We start from the raw sequence: 19,769 nt of genomic DNA on the forward strand, positions 1-19,769 counted from the left end.
ATGCATAAGAGATAGTAATTTGTTTAAAAGCATAAAGAAATCTTAAACTCCAACCTCCAGTGGTAGCAGCCTTTTCTATGAGCTTTATATCTTCTTCTGCAAACAAATCTGTTAATAATTGGTCTGTATCATGGTTTACAGTAAACATGCTAGTATTTCCTAGATATGAGAACTCTGAAAATATTTGATCATATGCTGATTCTATCATTCCTTCACTCAAAGGTTCAGTAGCATTAGTCAAAGTGCCCAGGGAAGTTTCCAGTGATGATCCAACACCACACATCTCACCTGAAAACAAAATTCAAAACTGCATGGTTTATTACACAGTATGATTAATAAATATATTTGCATTATTATTACACTGCTGGTAAGGTATGGTTCAAGTTGTAGGTGCCATAGAACAAAACAACTGGCAAAATTAGTTTTTAGTGTGTAGAAATGCATTTAAAACATAAACAATCTTCTTCCAAAACAGACATATTGAAATAATTTACCAACAAATATTCAATTAGACAACAATAACTTAAGTTATGCAATAAATTACTACCAAAACTTGCTGAATAAAAACCAGACTTACAATTTAACCTCACCATGACCAATAACCACCTTTTACATGCAATGTTTGAGTTGTCCAAGTTTGCATTGCAATTTGCAATGCACAGTTAGTACGTTACTATACAAATAATCATGATAGCAGTGACTGCAAATCTCACTATTTTTTTTTATATACGACTTAATACTGAATATCATTCCTTGTTGAAATGGAAATTGCTTTTCCACTCAGCTGGATACACTAGAAAGCTTTCAAGCTGGAACATGCCATTTTTACTTTGGTATATTCAAGCAGAAGAGCTAGGCCGAATAAAAAACTTAAACACAAGTCATAAAATAACAGGCAAGTAGTGAGATATAGGTCTACATTAATTTATTCTTACTTCACTGATGTTTTATAGACCTACTTACAGACTAGATTAGACCAATTTTAAAGTCATCTGAAAGATGGGAATTCTGTTACAGCATTCCAATGCAATCCCAACACCTCTCACCACTTCTAAATTTCTAGGCTACCAAGTCCAGAGTTTTGAGATATTTTGCATATTAATATATAATTGATATTTAATTTACTCAATATGTTTATTATTAAAATATTAAATAATGCAATTTAGACATTTATTAGACCTAGATCATACTTAAATTATGCCTACTAGTACTTGAAACATCATGTATTTGTGTGGCAGTTGTATTTTATATGCTAAAGATCTATAGACCAACTTCTAAATGCAAGGTGCTGATGGACCAGTTTCAGAAAAGCATATCTGTGTAATATTTGTATCACTTAGTTGATGTGAATCAGTACAAAGCAATTTTTTTTAAAATACCAAATATAATGCAATTAGATGTAGTAGTAGACCTGCAGACCAGTAACCATGCAGAAAGACTGCACTGGTACAACACTGGCAGTTACAATTTTTAAGTAATTTTTTTATTTATTTATTATGAAATTATTATCACTTGAGAAACAATTAAACAAAGCTTTGTTTCTCATAACATTTCTTCTCTGTCTGAAGATTTATTACAGACCTCTATTTACATCACATGCTGCAAGTTATAAAAGGGTGGGAACAGTGCTTTCACATTATGTTCATTCGTAAGGCATAGATTTTCTTCTATGGCAAAGCACCTTGTAAGCCTTGTTAGTTTAAGAGTGTATGGTTGTGTCAGCAAAATATTTAGTCAATTGAAACACTTATTTATTGAATATTATCATTCCAACATAATGTACATATATAATTCATAACTTGTTGAAAAAACTTACATTTATTAGATATAAATTTATTTTGATGAAAAATACTGCTGATAAAAATATTTTTACCTGGTCTAATCTGAACACTGTGAAACAAACATCAAGTTTTAGATCAATGCTAAATTTTGGTTAGTTTATAAAGTGTTTTATGTAATTTATAACCAGAAGTAAGGAATACTGTAATTGGGAAAAATAAGTCTCAAAAGAAATATGTTGATGAAAATAAATCAAGTTGAAATTGACTACAAATTTTAAGAAATTAAATTCCCAGACAAGAGGAGGTATTTTTACAATAAAACCTTGAAACTTTCATCACATAACAAAATTACAGATAAACTACATGAAATTATGTCACTTTTCAAAATCTAAACTTAATATTATCTAGTATGTTTCTGCTTAAAGTTAATTTAATTTGGTTAGGATGATAGAGAAAACACAATCAAGAGATATCAATGACCTTCTAGCAGTTTGGAAATGGTTAGTACAGAAATAACCCCAAAGAAAACACAATAATATCTTTTCACATAATGTCACTTCTATATGCAAAATTTGTAAACAAATATCAGGAAAGTACACAGCTAACTATTAAGAGCCATTTTTTTTCATATTACTTTGCTATATTCTTGCAAAATGAGTTATTAAAAGAAAAAATTACAATACTATCTTTGCTAAGATGCCAAGGGGTCAATGTGCTATTATATACCAAAATATTCTTTATAATTCCCTGGAATAAATTTTCTTATATATATTATATATTTTCTTATAAATATATTTATATTATACATTTTCTTATATATTATGCTAAGCTACAATCCTGCTGCCTTTGTATCATTATTACTGGACCTGAAGCACTACAAATAACAGCAAATTGACCACATGATTGGTAATCATTGGTCTATGTATTAAACTTTTAGTTTTGTAGGGGTAAGTTTCATTTATGAGCAAGATGGTTTATCTATGCCAAGAAAACAGTTATTTCCAAGACATTCTTTCTATTCTAGATAGGAATAGTGGAGTAGAAAAAGAAAACATAAAACTTAAAATAAACACACATTAAAGATACCAAAAAATGAATTATTTCTTTTTTACAGCTAATAATTAATCGTATTCATAAAAAACAAAGTTAAAACACTTCCCGATTGTGAAAAATTGCTAATTTCAAAAATGTTTCTCTTGTCCTTTGTTTAACTTTATTAAAAGAATAACCTGAAACTATTTATCTTAAATAATTATTTTGCAAAATTGATGATTAATCTGACAAGATAAACTAGGTGACAACTGAAATTGTTTTCTTCATAGTTTTACTTTATGGCTTTTGGGATTGTGTTTAGAAGTTAAGAGAGAGATTAGACTTTACCTTCATTATTCATAAAAAAATTTTCCCAATACCAAAATTCTCATAACCAAGGTTTGGTTTGAATTTCAAGCAAAGCTACATGAGGGCTATCTGCACTAGCTGTCTCTAATTTAGCAGTGTAAGACTAGAGGGAAGGCAGCTAATAATCACCACCCACCACAAGCCCTTGGGCTACTCTTTTATCAAAAAATAGTGGGATTGATCATCACATTACAATCTCCCATGGCTGAAAGGGTGAGTATGTTTGGTGTTATGAAGATTTGAATCTGTGACCCTGAGGTTACAAGTCGAGTACCTTTACCACCTGGCCATGTCATAACTAAGAGGTTCCTGGATTCCACTCTGTTTTTATAGGATGTAAGTGTGTACATGTTATTGTGGCATAAAAAAGTCTAAATTATTATTTTTAGATCTTATTACATATGTTTTACAGTATAAATGAATATGAATACAACACCATAAAGTAACAGAAGCTTCTGTAATAGACATTTTTCAATACCTATTAATAAATCATTTCACATCAAAATTATTTAGAAAAATTTTTTAGCATCTTTCATTCAATAAACATTTAAACCATTACAACACTGAAAGCTAATTAAACTATTACAGAAATAAATTTAAAAATTCATAAAAGTAAATTATTTCTAACTGGAAACTAATTTCATGAAAGTTTCTCAAATAATATAAAAATTATAACAATGGTTTTAAGTTTCTTCATGAATTAATTGTTTAGAATTTTGTTGAAAAATACAAAATGGCTATCTGAGCTAGCCATCCCTAATTTATCAGTGTTAAACAAGTGGAAAAGCAGCTAGCCATTACCATCAACTCTTGGGGTACTCTTTTAAACACATGTTTGTATCACTGCATAGATAGATAGATAAAGAAGTAAAGTAAAATGTAAATTTATAAATATGTATGGAAAAAGAAATTATAATAGCATGTACGATAAAATTTTAAAAGCCTAACGAACTGATACCACTGGTTGGTATATAACAGTGATTTTAATGTAGCTCAAGGATGAACTAAGATATTGTTGCTGAAATTGTTTATCATGGAGGGATAAACAACTGTTCTTTAAATCATACAAAAGCTGAAAGACTTCATAACACAAATTGTTTGAACTATTGTATCACATTGTCCTAGAAGTTTATAATTTTATATTAAAGTAAGTCTATCTTTCCAATTATAGCAGAGAAAGTTTGATTACATATGCTGATGACTACTTGAGAAGTTAAAATTAACAGGTATAAAAGTATTATGATACTACCAAGTGTAGATATTGTTTTATTAATACACAGAAAGTAAACTGAAAGAGAAAAAATTAATTTACTGAGCCACAATATTTCCTGTCAAAGTTGCAGTAGAAATACTACCAAGCTAGGAGTACAAAAGAGATGATTGCATCTCTTTCCTATACTTAGATTGGATTTAATTTTCTAGTATTAATGAAAATATATTGTTCAAAATGGTATCTTATATTCTTCCATAACTGGTGTCTAGTTTTTCTTTCTGATAACTAGATCACAATATTTTAAAATTATTTCTACTAATTAACAGTTTCATAAATACAATAATACTTTGAAAATTGTATACCAGTTGATATTCCTCATATCTTGAATGATTCAGTTATATTAGGTACTGCTTCAATTAATGGAAGTCATAATACCCAGTTAAAAATGTAGAGTTCTGGTATGTACTACTGACAGTCCTAAATCCAAACTATAAAATAATTGTAAAAGTTGTCTTTCTGTCATCCTGTTTTAAGTAGAAAGGTACTTTTTATATGATGTGTTTAATTAGTAAATAATTATAATTATTACAAAATCATGATACTTGCTTTTCTTAAGTATTTTTTACTGAAAATTGAATTTACCACATAACATTTTTATTCACATGTAGCTCAACTACAAAGTTTATATGACTTATTAGAAGTAACTTAAAATTTACTGAGTAATATAAAACAATAATAACCATAAAATCAACTTCAAATAGTGTGAATTGCATACACAATACATACCAACAGGATCAGCAGAAGTTAGATCTGTTAGGTCAGGAGCTGGTAGACCCAAAGTAGCATTCTGTAGTAGAACTTCTGAATAATGATTGTTCAGGTTTTCCAGAGTGTCTACAGCCATTCCACTCATATTTGAATTACTTGGTGCATAAAAGCTCTGAGTGCCATCTGATGCCAGCATTGGAAAGGGATTTGTAGTGTTCATAGATACCACAGGAAATGAAAGTTCCTCCCAACAGTTCTCTACGGATGGAGGTATTTCTACTGGCTATAAAACAAAAACAGAACATGAACTTAGAAAGATCTAATCTATTTACTTAATTTTAAACTAACATCTAAATAGTATTCAACTATAATTTTTAAAGAATCTGTAATATTATAAACCTGATTTTCATTGATCCTTTGAAAGAGTAATCTTACAGACGATAAAAGGGCATTACAGAAATGGTCTATGATCATATAACAGATGAATACAGTTCAACTTTTCTCATCCTAGGTGACATCACAAAATTTTACTGTATAAATATCAACTGTGAAGTATTTAAACAAAATGTATGTATTTCAAAACACAAGACATAGGATCAGGATGAGTTGAAGTTACTTGTGTGGTTGTTTACCAATGAGCTATGTTTTTACTACTTTACATTATTTTTGGATAGGGAGATCCTTAATAAAAGGAGAATGATTTATTGCCCACTGACCTTCACTTACCACAGAGTCTTATGAAGGGGTGGCACAACAATGCCGAAATGACACTGTAGCAATGCCAGGGCTTTACTAGCACTATAACCAAACATCAGCACAGTATTAGACTAAATGTCCATAATACTTGCTGAGAATGCCCAACACTAGTACTCAGTTAACCCTAGTCAAAGAAAACCACTAGACTGACCTTGAGAGCCACCCATTTCTGGAAATTAAAGGTCAAAGAGGTGTGTTGCAGTACCCTGGTCACTACTTAACCATTAGAAACCTCTCCTCCCCTTCAACAGTTGCAGCACAAAAAGCAAATGCATGAATGAATGTTCAGTTCCCCTAGGAGGTAAAATGAAAATACAGAACATTCTCTGGAAGGTCATCTCATGACACTTCAAGGGGGTAGTAACACAGAGAAAGGACATAAAGTTTCTCAACAGCTTGTTACTCCAACAAGTTTAACACCAATTCCTCCAGACAATGAAGATAGTAAGTAGAATTGAAAAGATTTTAAAAGGCAACAAGTTGAAAAGGGGGAGGTGAAAGAAAAATAAAAATAATGGGGAAAAATTTCCAGAACCCATACATGGGAAAGAAAGTGCTCATAGGTCTTTAAACTGAGATAGACTGAATCTTTCAGACATTGCCAACATTTCTCTATGATATTTAAAACTATATTATTTATAACTGTTAGAAAGCCAAAGTTTTAAGCTATCAAACAATGCGTTATCTTGTTCTCTGTACACAGAATTATTTATTTCACTGCCAGTTCAAACTTTAGTTAATGAAATTAAATGGATTTTTAACAGCTCGTCACATAGTTAGAAAGTTAAAGAAACAGCGATAGCTAAAGAATATTATCTGCTTTTTGCATTATTATTCTGTTTTTTGGTGCATTATTTAATTAATTTAAAAAATTTAGTGCAGTATTACCACTAGTATAAAAAAGTAGTAATGAGTTTCATCAACAGTCAATATGGGAAAAAAAAAAACGACAGCAGCAGTCAAGTAATTACTATATTTCTTGTTTTCTGTGTGCATTCTTTATTCTTATAAAAGTAACAAAAATGTAAAAATGAGAAACTTTTCAGGTTAGTTAAGATTATTTTAGGTAAACCTGATAGGGTAAAATTAGTTACACAGTTCAAAGGAAAATAAAACAATAAAATTTAAGTATAAAAAGATGTAAACTGTCACTAGATTTGAACTGTCCAGGATAAAAAAAGAAGCAATTTCATGTTGCAATCTGAAGTCATTTGAGAAAGAAAAAATTGATTCAGATTTTTTTTTTTTTTTATGGTGGTTATGAGGTCAGTGAAGTTGACCAGGCTTATTATTGTTAAGATAGAGAAAATAACAGATGAAGTGTAAACATTTTATAATCATTTAGTAGGTTTTAGAGATTACACAAAAGAAATTTGAAAATTATCAGTTGAATAAAAGTACTTTAATATTATTTTAACTACATTACTTTAATATTGTTGTATTTACTTCCACTTCATATTTCCATATATAAATGTAACAAAGTTTTAATAATGTAATGATTCATGTATCCAACAAAAGTTTTTTAGTTTCATGTCAACAAAGCAATTTATCATTAATCTATATAAAAAAAACTTACTTATTCTTTAAAATATAATCCTAAATGTATATTTAAAGCAATAAGTTTCACTCAGGAATTAAATACAATAAGTAGTTGTACATATAGCTATCAAAACACTGCTTTAATGTATGTACTTATTAAAACAACTCAATTTTCAAGCACAAACAGTTTTTCTAAGTAACCTGGTTTTGTAGAAAGAATGAAATTAACAATACACCAATACGTTTTCTTACCTCTTGATTACTTTCATTATTTTCGGCAGTTTTCTGAAGCAATTCACTGAACTGCTTCAACTCATGTATCAAGTCTTCAGGATCTTCAGGTAATTCTTCTGTATAAGTACCAGTAATCTCATGACAACCAAAAGGTTCAGTCTGGTTAAGTACCCCTTGGTCAAACAATCTGAAGGCTTCATCTATAGGAATTCTATTCAGTTCATCTGTTAACTGTTGAAAAACTTCCACACCCAAAACATGCGATTCGTATTCAAAATTCAACTGATTGGTACTTTCATTTCCAGGCTGTTCATTAAGAATGACATGCTCACCTAAAAGGAAAATTTGTAGTCAAGTCTGAGCCAGTAACTTGCAAGGAATACCATAAAATATGTTGTGAGAAAAGCATGGAAGTATTAAGTAATATGCACTGAACCACCTGAATAAATTACCTAAAAACTGTGGAACACCAGCAACAGATCAAAGTTTATAATATAAAATTGACACTGATAAAATGGTGAAATCAAAAAAGTGAAAATGAATAGCAAAATTTATAATTAAAAAACAGTAGTGTGTTAATAACACATCCAGTGTCATGTAGATATATCATTATAAATGAAACCTGAAAGCAAAAATATATATAACAGACATTTTAAAATTGTTTAATTTCTACCAATGTCAACAGATAGATAAACACCAATAACTTGTCATTACTTACCAGTCTCTGAATCAATACTGTATGAAATCCCTTCCCAAGGATTATATGAAGATGGCAATGACTCATCATTTATCACTTTGTCTTCCTGAAGTACAACAGTAAAATATTAATCCTCACTATAAATACTAAAGAATAATATTTATTTTACTGATCTTATTTTCTCCCTCAAAAAATTACTGTATATTATTAGTTCAACACAAATGCACTGGTGACTAAAACATTCAATATTTGAAACAAAGTTTGAGCATACTGTACTTAAGTCCTTTAAAATGTAACAAACACAAATGTACACTATGTTATTTTAGCATATGGATCAGCCTACAAACACAAATATACATCTCATCACATGTTATCAATAAAGATACAAAACACCCCTCTACATTTTTATGATTAACATAAATTCAAAAATGTACTTACCTCTGAAATACTGAGAATGTTTTCTCTGAGTTATTCTTGTACTGTCGACAACCATGTGACTCAAAGATTTTAACATCCTTGATGCACGGATCAACTTACTCAAATAGCTTACTCTCCCACCTTCTATGACTTATTGTGTACACATCTTAGAGAACTTAATTAAGCTCTGCTTTCTAATCATATTTTAGATTTCGTAACTGAAGTTTTGATGAAAAACACTGTATTGACCTCTTACAAGTATGTGAGTTGGAATGTATTTCAGAAACAAGTACCTGCCTGAAGTTCATTTTAGTGCTAAAAACTGAATTTTAAAATCAAGCACACTTGCCTCTGAAATAATAAAGGTCAAATTACCCACACTGAAAAGGAGGTGGGAAATGGAGAGAATTAATATTAAATATGTTACAAGATAGTAACAACCTAGATCACACTAACTGTTAGTAGAGGTGTTGGATGATATCAAAATACTTGGATTGTCCAACACATCAGTAATGGGGGTTTAAGTAGTAAATAATTAAGCCACAGATAATAACTTATCTTCTATTGATTTCATCTAGCATAAAGAATAATCACAGCCTGAAAATGGAATCCTGAAGCTGAATACAAAGCATGTATACAGAAGTTTGGAAATGTTTTTGAATTAATCTATATTCATGCCTTTATTATGCCTTCTAATGGAAACTGAGACCAGGAAGTCAAAGGCCTTGCAAAATGGTAAATTGATAAGACATAACCCAAAATGTACTTTGAAGGTGATCAAGTACATCATAACATGACAGTAATTCTCTTTATCACTAGTTTCCAGTTTTGTTTCCTTCTATCACTTGTTTATCACATTTTTATTGACAGCAATGAAGGCAAAAATAAAATGAGACTATAGCAAAACTAAGACTTTGGAACTGAATTCCTCTATGATCATTAATATATGAAACAACTATAGAACTGTTTGTTTGAACTAAAACATAGTAATGGTATAACAAGAGTACAAGAAAAAGTGGAACAAAATCTGAACATGAAGTAATACATCCCCAATTTAGCAAAAAAATTAAAAGTAATCTAAAGTAGCAGAAAAGAGGGAAATTTCCTGAAATAATGAGTCTGAAAACAGATGCAAATGAGAAGTATAATCATACTGGAGGTGTCACATATGAGCATGCCCTAAGTTTACTGTTGTGCAAACAGTCTTTTAAATGCATTAGATGAAGGGGAGAGTGATGACAATAGTGATTCTGATCTTCAATTTTACTTTGGAAATGACTTCAGTGCTCCTTTAGTAGCTAATCAGAGGGGGTCACACCCTAACCAGGACCTAGTGATACACAAAAAATGTTAAAGAAGCCCCAGTGAAATATGATCCACCTCTAGATCTACATCCACTACCAGAGCCAGAGATAATGACTGGGCTGAAACAGATCTGCAAGTTGGGTCAACCACAAGAAATAACAGAGTTTTAGCCAAAGAACATCAATGAAACTCAACCCCCCCTCAAATGTTTCTGAGTCATGTTTAGAGAAGAGGTAAGTAATGTTCTCATCACTGCTATCAACATTACACCAAAGTACAAATTGTAAAGAAAACACCTGCTCGGATACATTTAAGGAATTTGAACTGAACTCCATTTACTCACTATGAGCAGTTGAAATTTCTTGTGAAGACAACATCAATGGGCAAAAAAAAAACCCAAGAATTTGAGACTACTCTGCCACACAAATTTCTCTACAAACCCTTCTGTCACTAAATGTTCAACAGGGAGAGGTTTGAGGCTATATATTCAATGCTTCATGTGAGTAACCCTGATACTGAAGAGGATAACAAAAAATTTTATGAGGTAGGTGATACTTATTAGGTCATAACTAAAATAATTTTGGCAGAATGCACAAAAAGGTATGCATCAATAGTTAGAGGGTCAAAATAGTCCAGACTCCCATGTAAAAGTTAATGCTGAATAAAAGAAAAAAACAAGACTACTGAACAAAAAATGTCAAGCTTATAGGAAGAGAGAGCAAGGGCGATAGACTGATTAACAGTCCCTAGATAACAAGAAGAAATGACAGGTTGATAAATGACTATGGATATGAAGATAAGAAATCCTGTACATCCACTTCAATGGTCATGACAAAAGAACTTTCATTATAATTTCATGTATTGCATCTTAAAATAAGGTGTTTCCAAGAAAAGATGATTTTAGACAAGTCCTCAAGTTCTAGATGTTCTCAGAATCAGAGAGACAGAAGTAAAAATTTGGAGAAACATTAAAGATTATATAAATTGTTTCTTTCTGAAGAGAAATGAGATTTCCTGATCCAGAATTTGTGAGATACTGGATTGAAAAGAAAGAGACAAAAGACAGTAAGATTAGATTGAAAGATATATAAAACTTAAGAACCACAAGATAAAGGATCTGAGAAAACCATCTGAACAGTTTAGATGAGAAAATTGTCCAAAATAAGAAGAGTCACTGAGTGGGTTGAGAAGATCTACCTGTCTATGTCTGTGTTTGGCTACGTGGCAGAGTGATAAAGAATGAGTGGAAGTCACAGATGTCAATGAGAAGTAGACTTAAAAACCAAAGCAGAACGAACATTAATTGTTCATTGTTTCAAGAGGAAAAAATACCAGAATCATACCAAAATTATACAATTATTTATAATCTTTGGGTTGAGCTTAACCAAATGAGAATTATTATTTTCACTGTTTAAATTTTTCTATTCCTTGAAATTAAACATCAGGGAAGGTCAGGCTTTCTACAACTGACCATTCATGTGAATGTGAAAAACCATCAGATAACACAAACAGATAATAAAAATTAAAGGCCTGATCAGTAAGGGCTAACAATACCACAAATGGATCTTCCCTACATGTTAGAGATAGACAAAATGCCTTAAATAAGTTGTAAAATTTTTAAGACTGGTAGAAACATTTACAGCAGTAATCAATATTAATGTAAGAATTCATTGTGAGTGAAGTTAAATGAGTGACTGACAACAAGAAAATCCAAACCAGAGCTGAAAAGTGGAGCTTATGCAAGGTCTCCAATGCATGCATTGTGAGCCATGTGGAAGAGAAGAACATTAATGGCAAGTTTACATATACTCTGCATTATGTAAATTACATTCAGAACTTTTAAGTTAGTGACAGCAGGACAGCAACTCAACAAGGGAAAGCTTAATATTTTAAATACCAAAATTTAAATGCTAGAGAAAACACTACCATACAGCTGTCAGGATATTAAATATAGTCCAATGTTAACATTTTCCTAAATTTAAAATGTATTTCCAATAACATTCACCTCTCCTAACACTGTAGCTATTCCTCAGCATTGGCTTTGTTTGCCTATTACATGCTCCGCTTAAATACCCATGACAATACTTAATTTTGAAATCTCTAAACCCACATCAATACACTCTCTATCCTAGCACTGTATGTAAGCACCTCACTCAAATAATGCTATCACTTTTTGAGACTTACACCATCCCAGTCACTAACACCAACTCTAAGTAGGGAGGAATAGCAGGAGAGTGTCATCAGATGTAAGTACTATTGAAAATACATCTCCAATTTAGGAAAGTGTTAACTTCTAAAAAATACTTACCATTTACTGACACTCTAGCTAGAATCTCACACTGAGAATATGCATGGGTCAGTGAGAGCAATATCCATACAGAAAGCATCTGCACAGATCAAGGGTACACCAAGATAGCAGTACATGAACTGGGGAACTGCACTATATTCAGAGCAGGTATGCTCTTCAGCCAGAGCACAGTTCCTGCATCAAGGGTGGAAACAGTATGAGTGATTATCACTATAGGCTAGCCCTAACCAGACAGCAAAGAATCCACAACTCACCGTAGAAATTTCTGGGTCTTGTTCCTCATATCCCACATTGGTTATTAGAACGATTGGACTTCAATGTTAGATACAAATGTACGTGTGATCACATCCCAAGCTTTAGCCATGGAGTAAAGTGTTCTGGACCACAAGAATCACCATGAGAAAGTAAGAAACACCAAAGCAGACAGACTTTCTCTGCAACCTGAAGAAGTCTGAAAGGCAGCACCCCAAGTTCAGAATGATGGGATCATGTATGTCTTACTCAACACCTGAGAAAATAGAACTTATCTTGTCTGGAATTATAAACATTCATCCTTACTCCTCAACTCAGTGGGCAAGAAGCATTCCACTTACTTCCAGAATTATGAAGAGAGCATGAAACACTGTGCTCAACCAGGCACATAAAATGTGACCGCTTCATGTTTCAAATTATGAAGAAACAGTGGACCTCCTTTCATGAACCATATACTTAACTGACACTGATAAAAAAAAAGAGCCATGCACACCCCAAACAGAGAGCCTAGTGTCAACTATGAACAAGTATGACAAGGAGGAGAGCACTCAACTTTGCCCTCTTCTCTAAAAGTGGAGGAACACACACTAACACTGAAGTAACTGAAAATTGGGAATGGTAAGGACTTCCTAACTCCACTAGTAGAATCTAATCTAGGGGGTATTGTGCATTGGGGAGTTCTGAAGAACGGTGCTGTGGAAACAGTACAACAGGTAAGCCATGTTCCCTAAATTTTCAAAAGCAAATCAGCCCCATTTTATTCAACCTAATAATCAGAAAAAACAAGAAGAATCCCCTTCAGCTTTACTCATGATAGTCCATGAGTAGTGGTCTATGCTAATATGGTAATACCATCTGGAAAGCATAAAGATGGTCTTATGGAACACCTCATTTCTACAGAGCCTGTTGCAACCAGCAGTAAGGATAATCAAATTGGTTGCTAGCACATAAATGGATTAATAAAAGCACACCACTCTGGGCAACACTTGGTACAGAGAGATCTTGTGAACCAAGATGTGGAGGACCCTGGAAAGTATAGAAAAGATGACAAAAGTACACCCTCTCCTTCTCATAATCTAGCAAATGTTGGTAAATTAACCACAGGAGAGTAGTGGAAAACCCCTAGAAGAAAACTCCCATTTCACTTAAAGAATGTGTGAGAAAAGCATTGGGAAGAGTTGAAACACTGGTCCAAGAGATGTCCTTCCAGCAAATAATGAGCAGCAAAAAAAGTGCTGAATCTGATGACATGCAACTCAGAAGATTCCTCACCAGGAAAGTCTAGAATATGCAATCTGGATATTTGCAAATCCACCTTACAGAATTAGGGAAAATCTCAGAAAACCAAAGGATTCCAATAAATACTGAGCCAAAACTATCACCACAAAAGGAAGTATAGTGAGCCACATAATACCATTGAGCCTGACAGAACAAAACATCTTGGGCCAATTGTATGTCTTCATCTCTCAATGGAGCCAAACATAGAAAGCTTCAACTGAAATTGACACTCCATTGACCATAAAGAAACACTAGATAACAAAGGAAGAATAGGTGAGGTCAGATTAATCTCTGTTGTGACAATGGTAAAACAGAAATTTATACCCACAAGTATTTTTAATATACCTATAAATTATTAAAAGAAAATTCTAATGATATGGAAATCCACAAAGCAATGTTGAAATTGCAACTCATAATGGAACAAGGTGCAACACTTTGTCAGAGAAAACCATGACTAAAATTTTGTTGAGAAAAAGTGATTACATTATCTGAGTGAAGTGTCTATAGGTAGTGCCAGAATAGAGAAAGCACTAATGTGAGTGTAGATATTTGCAAATTAAATATTGCCAAGAACATTTATGTGAGGTATAAAGAGTGGAGCAAAGCCAATGTCAAAGAACAGTTATAGTGTCAATGGATGGTATGTTTTGGAAATATATTATGTATACAAACCAATAATTATCAAATGACAAACCACAATTACATGTATAACAGCTACACAGTTAAAAGCAAATTCTGATCAAGACATACATTTTTCCATTTACCAAAGGAAATAAACATATTCTGAAATTTTGAATCATATACAAACAAATGCAAGTCAAAATATAAAACAAACAAAAACATTAAGTAACTATATAAAATAACGTGTAAACATACACCATAATTTATGAGAGATAACACTCAAATTTCATTCAATTACAAATATACAACAAACACCAATGATTATCAGACTATATATATACGCACGCACACACACATACATACATACATAATAAAGATTGAAATCTGCACTTCAAAATTCCTTCATTATCAGACATTCATGTGCAGCTGCATATATACAAAACCTCTAGATTGTAATAGCATTTATTGACTATTACATTTACTTAAAAACAGCTAGTCCAATCACTAATTTAAATGACCAACAAAACTAAGCAAAGATATTTCATAATTCAATGATACAATTCTTCATAAATTTTTGGTTGCACTCAACCAAAGGAGAACAATAATTTTTTACTGTTTAAATCTTTTCTAATCTAAAATTAAACACCAATGATGTTCCAGAAAAATCAAAAGAATATATGCTGTACTCTGCTAGGACACCATAAATTTACATCATTAACCAACAAACCTTAGAATAGACATTATAAATGCAACAGCACTTTTGTAAGAATACATCAATTCTAATACAGTGGTACCTCGGTTCTCAAATGACTCCCTTCTCAAACAATTCGGTTTTCAAACATATTGTTTGAGAAAAAAATGTCTCGGTTATCAAACATAAACTTGGTTCTCGAACCAAGCTGTCGTGGCCCGAACCCCCGAAATAACCTGAATGACTTATCGACCATTTCCAGCCCACACCACGCCTACCCAAAACATTTTACCCACTAAAATCTGCTGTGAACGTTCTCGTTTTTCATTTTGTTTTTTTTTTTTAATATTCTGATTAAATAAGCCACCATGGGGTCAAAGAAGGATAATGAAAGCAGCAAACCAAAAAAAAAGTTGTTAGAGCCACAATAGAGGTGAAAAAAGATCTCATAGCAAAGTATGAGAGTGGTGTTTACATGTCTGACCTTGTTACACAGTTTGGTATGGCAAAGTCTACAGTCTGCACCATACTGAAAAATAAAGAGGTCATCAAAGGAGATGATGTTGCAAAAGGAGTGACAGTGCTTACGAAACAAAGATCACAAACAATGGAAGAGGTAGAAAAACTGTTGTTGATTTGGGTAAATGAAAAATAGTTAGCTGGTGATACCATTTCTGAGACCATCATTTGTGAGAAAGCAAAGCAGTTGCATGCTGACCTCCTGAAAAACACCCCTGGAACAAGTGCTGATACAAGTGATGCCTTTAAGGCTAGTAGGCGGTGGTTTGAAAAATGTTGGAATAGAAGTGGCATACATAGTGTGGTGAGACATGGAGAGGGTGCCAGGCAGAAACAAACCTCAATAAACAAGTTTTTAGTGAGAAATAGGTCCAGAGAGTCTCAAGCAGGTTGTAGTGGTGCAAAGAGACAGAAAAGAGAAAGAACCCCAGAAGGAGAGTTACCTGACATTTTTATGGAAGGTGACTCCCCTTCCAAACAATAATAACCCTCCTACTCTCCATGTTCCTCACCACCTTTCACTTATGCCATCAGCTCTCCTCAGCACAGGTAAAGTGCAGTTAAATTTTCATTTATTGTTTTTTTATTATGTTTATAGTTTTTGTTGTTGACTTTATGCATTAAGTATTATTATACAGGTATAAATAAGCAATATTTTTACTTAAAATGCTTCATAATGCATAATTTTTGGAGGTCTGTAACGGATTAATTTAATTTACAGTATTTCTTATGGGAAAAAGTGATTCGGTTTTCGAACAGCCTTCTAGAATGGATTAAGTTTGAGGACAGAGGTACCACTCTAATATGATTATTAGAACATGTCACACCTTTTAGTTACGAGAGAAATAATAATTATAATAAGTAAGGAATTTAAATGAGTACAAATAAAATTAAATTAAGTGTGGTTATTAAAAAAAAATATACAAAACATACTTCAGTCTCTATTTCTCCATACAATACTCCAGATTGTTTTCTCAATGACTATAACAATTATTTCAAATAAACAAAAATCAAAAGCAGAAACAGAAATGAGTGACACTTTTGGTAAGATTTAACATTAATGACAAGTAAGAATTAAATCTTTACAGTTCCACTTTAGCAATTACAAGAACAATAGTAACATTAGCAATTATAAACAGGTGAAAATAATACAACTTTTCAATTTTTAACGTAAAGCAAAAGCAAACCACAAGTACGAAACTGATGGGAAAAAAATATGCTCTAACTGACTAGTGAAACTAAAGAATTATCAGATTCTTACTTTCAGTTCCTGTTTTTTTAATAGTTCAGTCTGTATAATAGCTTTGTCACTTTCCAAGGCAGCTTTCCCATCAAAGACATCACGGCTTATCCCTAGGTCAATGTCTTGTTTCCAAAGAACTTCAATCAGATCCATGTCCTAAAGAAAACAAAAGTACTGCTTATACCATTGACATATGAACAATGTTTTACTCACATAACAAAAAAAAGCATTTGGTGCAGTACAAATTAGAAAGAAAACATTAACAACTTATATATGTATAGATGAACAAAGAGTAAAATAATAAAAATAGTTACTATAAGATGTACATATACTTTGTAAGATTTCACATATTTAACAAATACTCTCTCATTCTTCAGTCATTATTATTTTAATTTTAGTACTATTTTTGCATTCTCAAGTGTTTTCTGGCAACGTAAAGGAAAACAATAAATACAAATACAAACTCCTTTCATATTACCTTTATTCGTGCATTATACTTTTTAAATCTTAAAGGAAAAATTCCAGCCATGCACCATGGTGAATACAACATTTATACATATGAACGTGGCTTATAATATTGGTTTAATTATCAATAGCTTGATTACTTACACTTCTGATGTAACAAATATCTTTTAATTGACATTAGCCAACATTAGCTGTGTAACTACAGAAAAATTTATCATAACAGTGGAATGAATACACAAGTATTTAAAACTTTTGATGTAGTATGTGAAAAATTTGGTAGACTTTTAGTAAAGGCTGTAAATTTTTAACACAAAATACCAAATTTTTAAAAGTACTTTTACTATAAATTTGTTTGCAAAAATAGTATGTTTCATTACTAGTCTGAGTAGGAGTGATTTTTTCATGTTATGATTAAAAAACTATTCTTCATCCCAAAAATCTCAAATATTTGTGCAGTCTCCAAAACCTGCTAAATATATTTCAAATGCTTGTTTTCAGTAACATTTTAATTTTGGCTATTATCTTCTCTATCATAAGTTAAACTTATTTTTCTTAAAATATATAACAGTAAATAAAGAAAAAGCAAACAGTCATCTCTTCTAGCTATAACCTTTGAACTTAATCTCTGCTTGACCTAGGTTGCTAAGCCTTTTAAAATTTTGGAGCACATGAAACAAATATTTTTTAGGTTTTACATATACAACTGAGTAACCAGTAAATCCTGAAAGTACTGTATCAATACTATAGAACTCCACCATAATTTATTAAGCTATATTTAGGTCTAAAAAATAAGATATGTTGAGCAGGCTATAGATACAACCTATGTCCTTATAACGTGGGTTCAAAAGAATAAAACAATTTCTAACACATTAAAATGGCATAGAAAACTGCTAGGGGACATTTTACACTGTCGACTGGTTATTCATGTCATATATTGAAGTGTTTATAAGGAACTGTTTCCAAAAATGGAAAGAGGTGAACAGGACCACTGTGTTTGATTTAGTACATAAGGCATACCTCAGCAAAATAAAAAGATACGAGGTTCTTATTTTATATTCTAGCTTGATAATATTAGTAATTTGTGTTCCTAATTTGTACAAAACTATAAACTTAGTATTTTGACATCACACACATCTAATTTGAACCAGTGTTGCATTTAACGTACCCTGTGACATACAAAAATCAATGTTTTGGTGTGTTCTTTTGATATTTACTTTTAAACTAAAAAATTAACTAATGCATAATATTAAAATCTGAGTTATAATCTACAATATGATATCAAATTTAATAACAAATTCATAAAATAGTAGTTCAATAAAATTTTTAATGCAAGTCATGAAAATACAATGACAGCTTGTGACCTGTCAAGTTAGGGTTAATGTTCTCTCACATAAACATATTGGACACATTGTTCCATCTCTATGTAACTCTTAACAAAAACAAATTTGCATACTTAGATATCTGTTACACATCAGACCTACTATTCTTAATAAACAGGTTTGTATTTAATACCTTTCCTTTCCATGACATACAGGTAACTCTTTATGAATTAAAAATGCCTGAACTGACTGAATATTACCATGGTGAAGGCTAAGACGATCAAAGTCACAGACCTGTGGTAATATTCTTTTTTACCATTTTCTTATATAGTTTTTCTCAGAACTGTAACTATTCCCAGTTATGTCATCAATTTTAATCAGATTTGAAAGTACCTGCATGAATATGATTATTTTAAACTGTCAAACTTTTAATAAAAAGCCATTTCAATTAAAGTTCAAAAAATTTTAATGTGGTTTGGTTACAGAGTTGTACTTTAGTTCACTTTATGAACAAGTGTAAGATATGCTACTTTGTTTACTAATTGTTTGAAACATTCTGCCCATAGCATGAAAAATATTCAAGACGTAAGTTGTGATCATACGAACTGATCAACACTTCTTCAACAAGTAGATTTATATTTTTATTTAAACAAAACCTTGCACTATGTGCTTGCTTTTGTATGGCATAGCTACCTCAGCATTTTGGATTCATCACATTAAAATGCTTTTATGCAAAAAATGCCAAAGATTGTGTCCCAGATACTTCATTCAGTGCTTAAAATGGTTCTCAAAAATTGTGTCTAATTCTACTTTTCAAGACTAACATACACTGACAATTAAACTTATATAAAAAAAAAAAGTTTCAAACATAAAAACTTTGGATTAATTGTGCATATACATAGTAATCTAGCACAACAACACAATTATAACAGTACACTAGTAAATACTGTCATTCAAAACAG

At 31.6% G+C, this 19,769-nt stretch overlaps 1 protein-coding gene across 9 annotated transcripts in view; it reads right to left on the bottom strand.

Annotated features, from left to right (window-relative positions):
- LOC143231986 (endoplasmic reticulum membrane sensor NFE2L1-like) overlaps window positions 1-19,769 on the bottom strand; it is a 63,740-nt gene that overhangs the window by 13,855 nt on the left and 30,116 nt on the right. For all 9 annotated transcript variants that reach the window (XM_076466934.1, XM_076466938.1, XM_076466941.1 and 6 more), the window contains 5 exons: window positions 17,042-17,179; window positions 8,411-8,495; window positions 7,711-8,024; window positions 5,182-5,446; window positions 55-288 (listed from right to left, as the gene is read on the bottom strand). In XM_076466934.1, coding sequence (XP_076323049.1) covers window positions 55-288; window positions 5,182-5,446; window positions 7,711-8,024; window positions 8,411-8,495; window positions 17,042-17,179 — 1,036 coding nt within the window. The remainder of the gene's footprint in view (window positions 1-54; window positions 289-5,181; window positions 5,447-7,710; window positions 8,025-8,410; window positions 8,496-17,041; window positions 17,180-19,769) is intronic.

This window comes from Tachypleus tridentatus, chromosome 11 (genome assembly GCF_004210375.1).
Source record: "Tachypleus tridentatus isolate NWPU-2018 chromosome 11, ASM421037v1, whole genome shotgun sequence".
In the NCBI taxonomy this organism is placed as follows: Eukaryota; Metazoa; Arthropoda; class Merostomata; order Xiphosura; family Limulidae; genus Tachypleus; species Tachypleus tridentatus.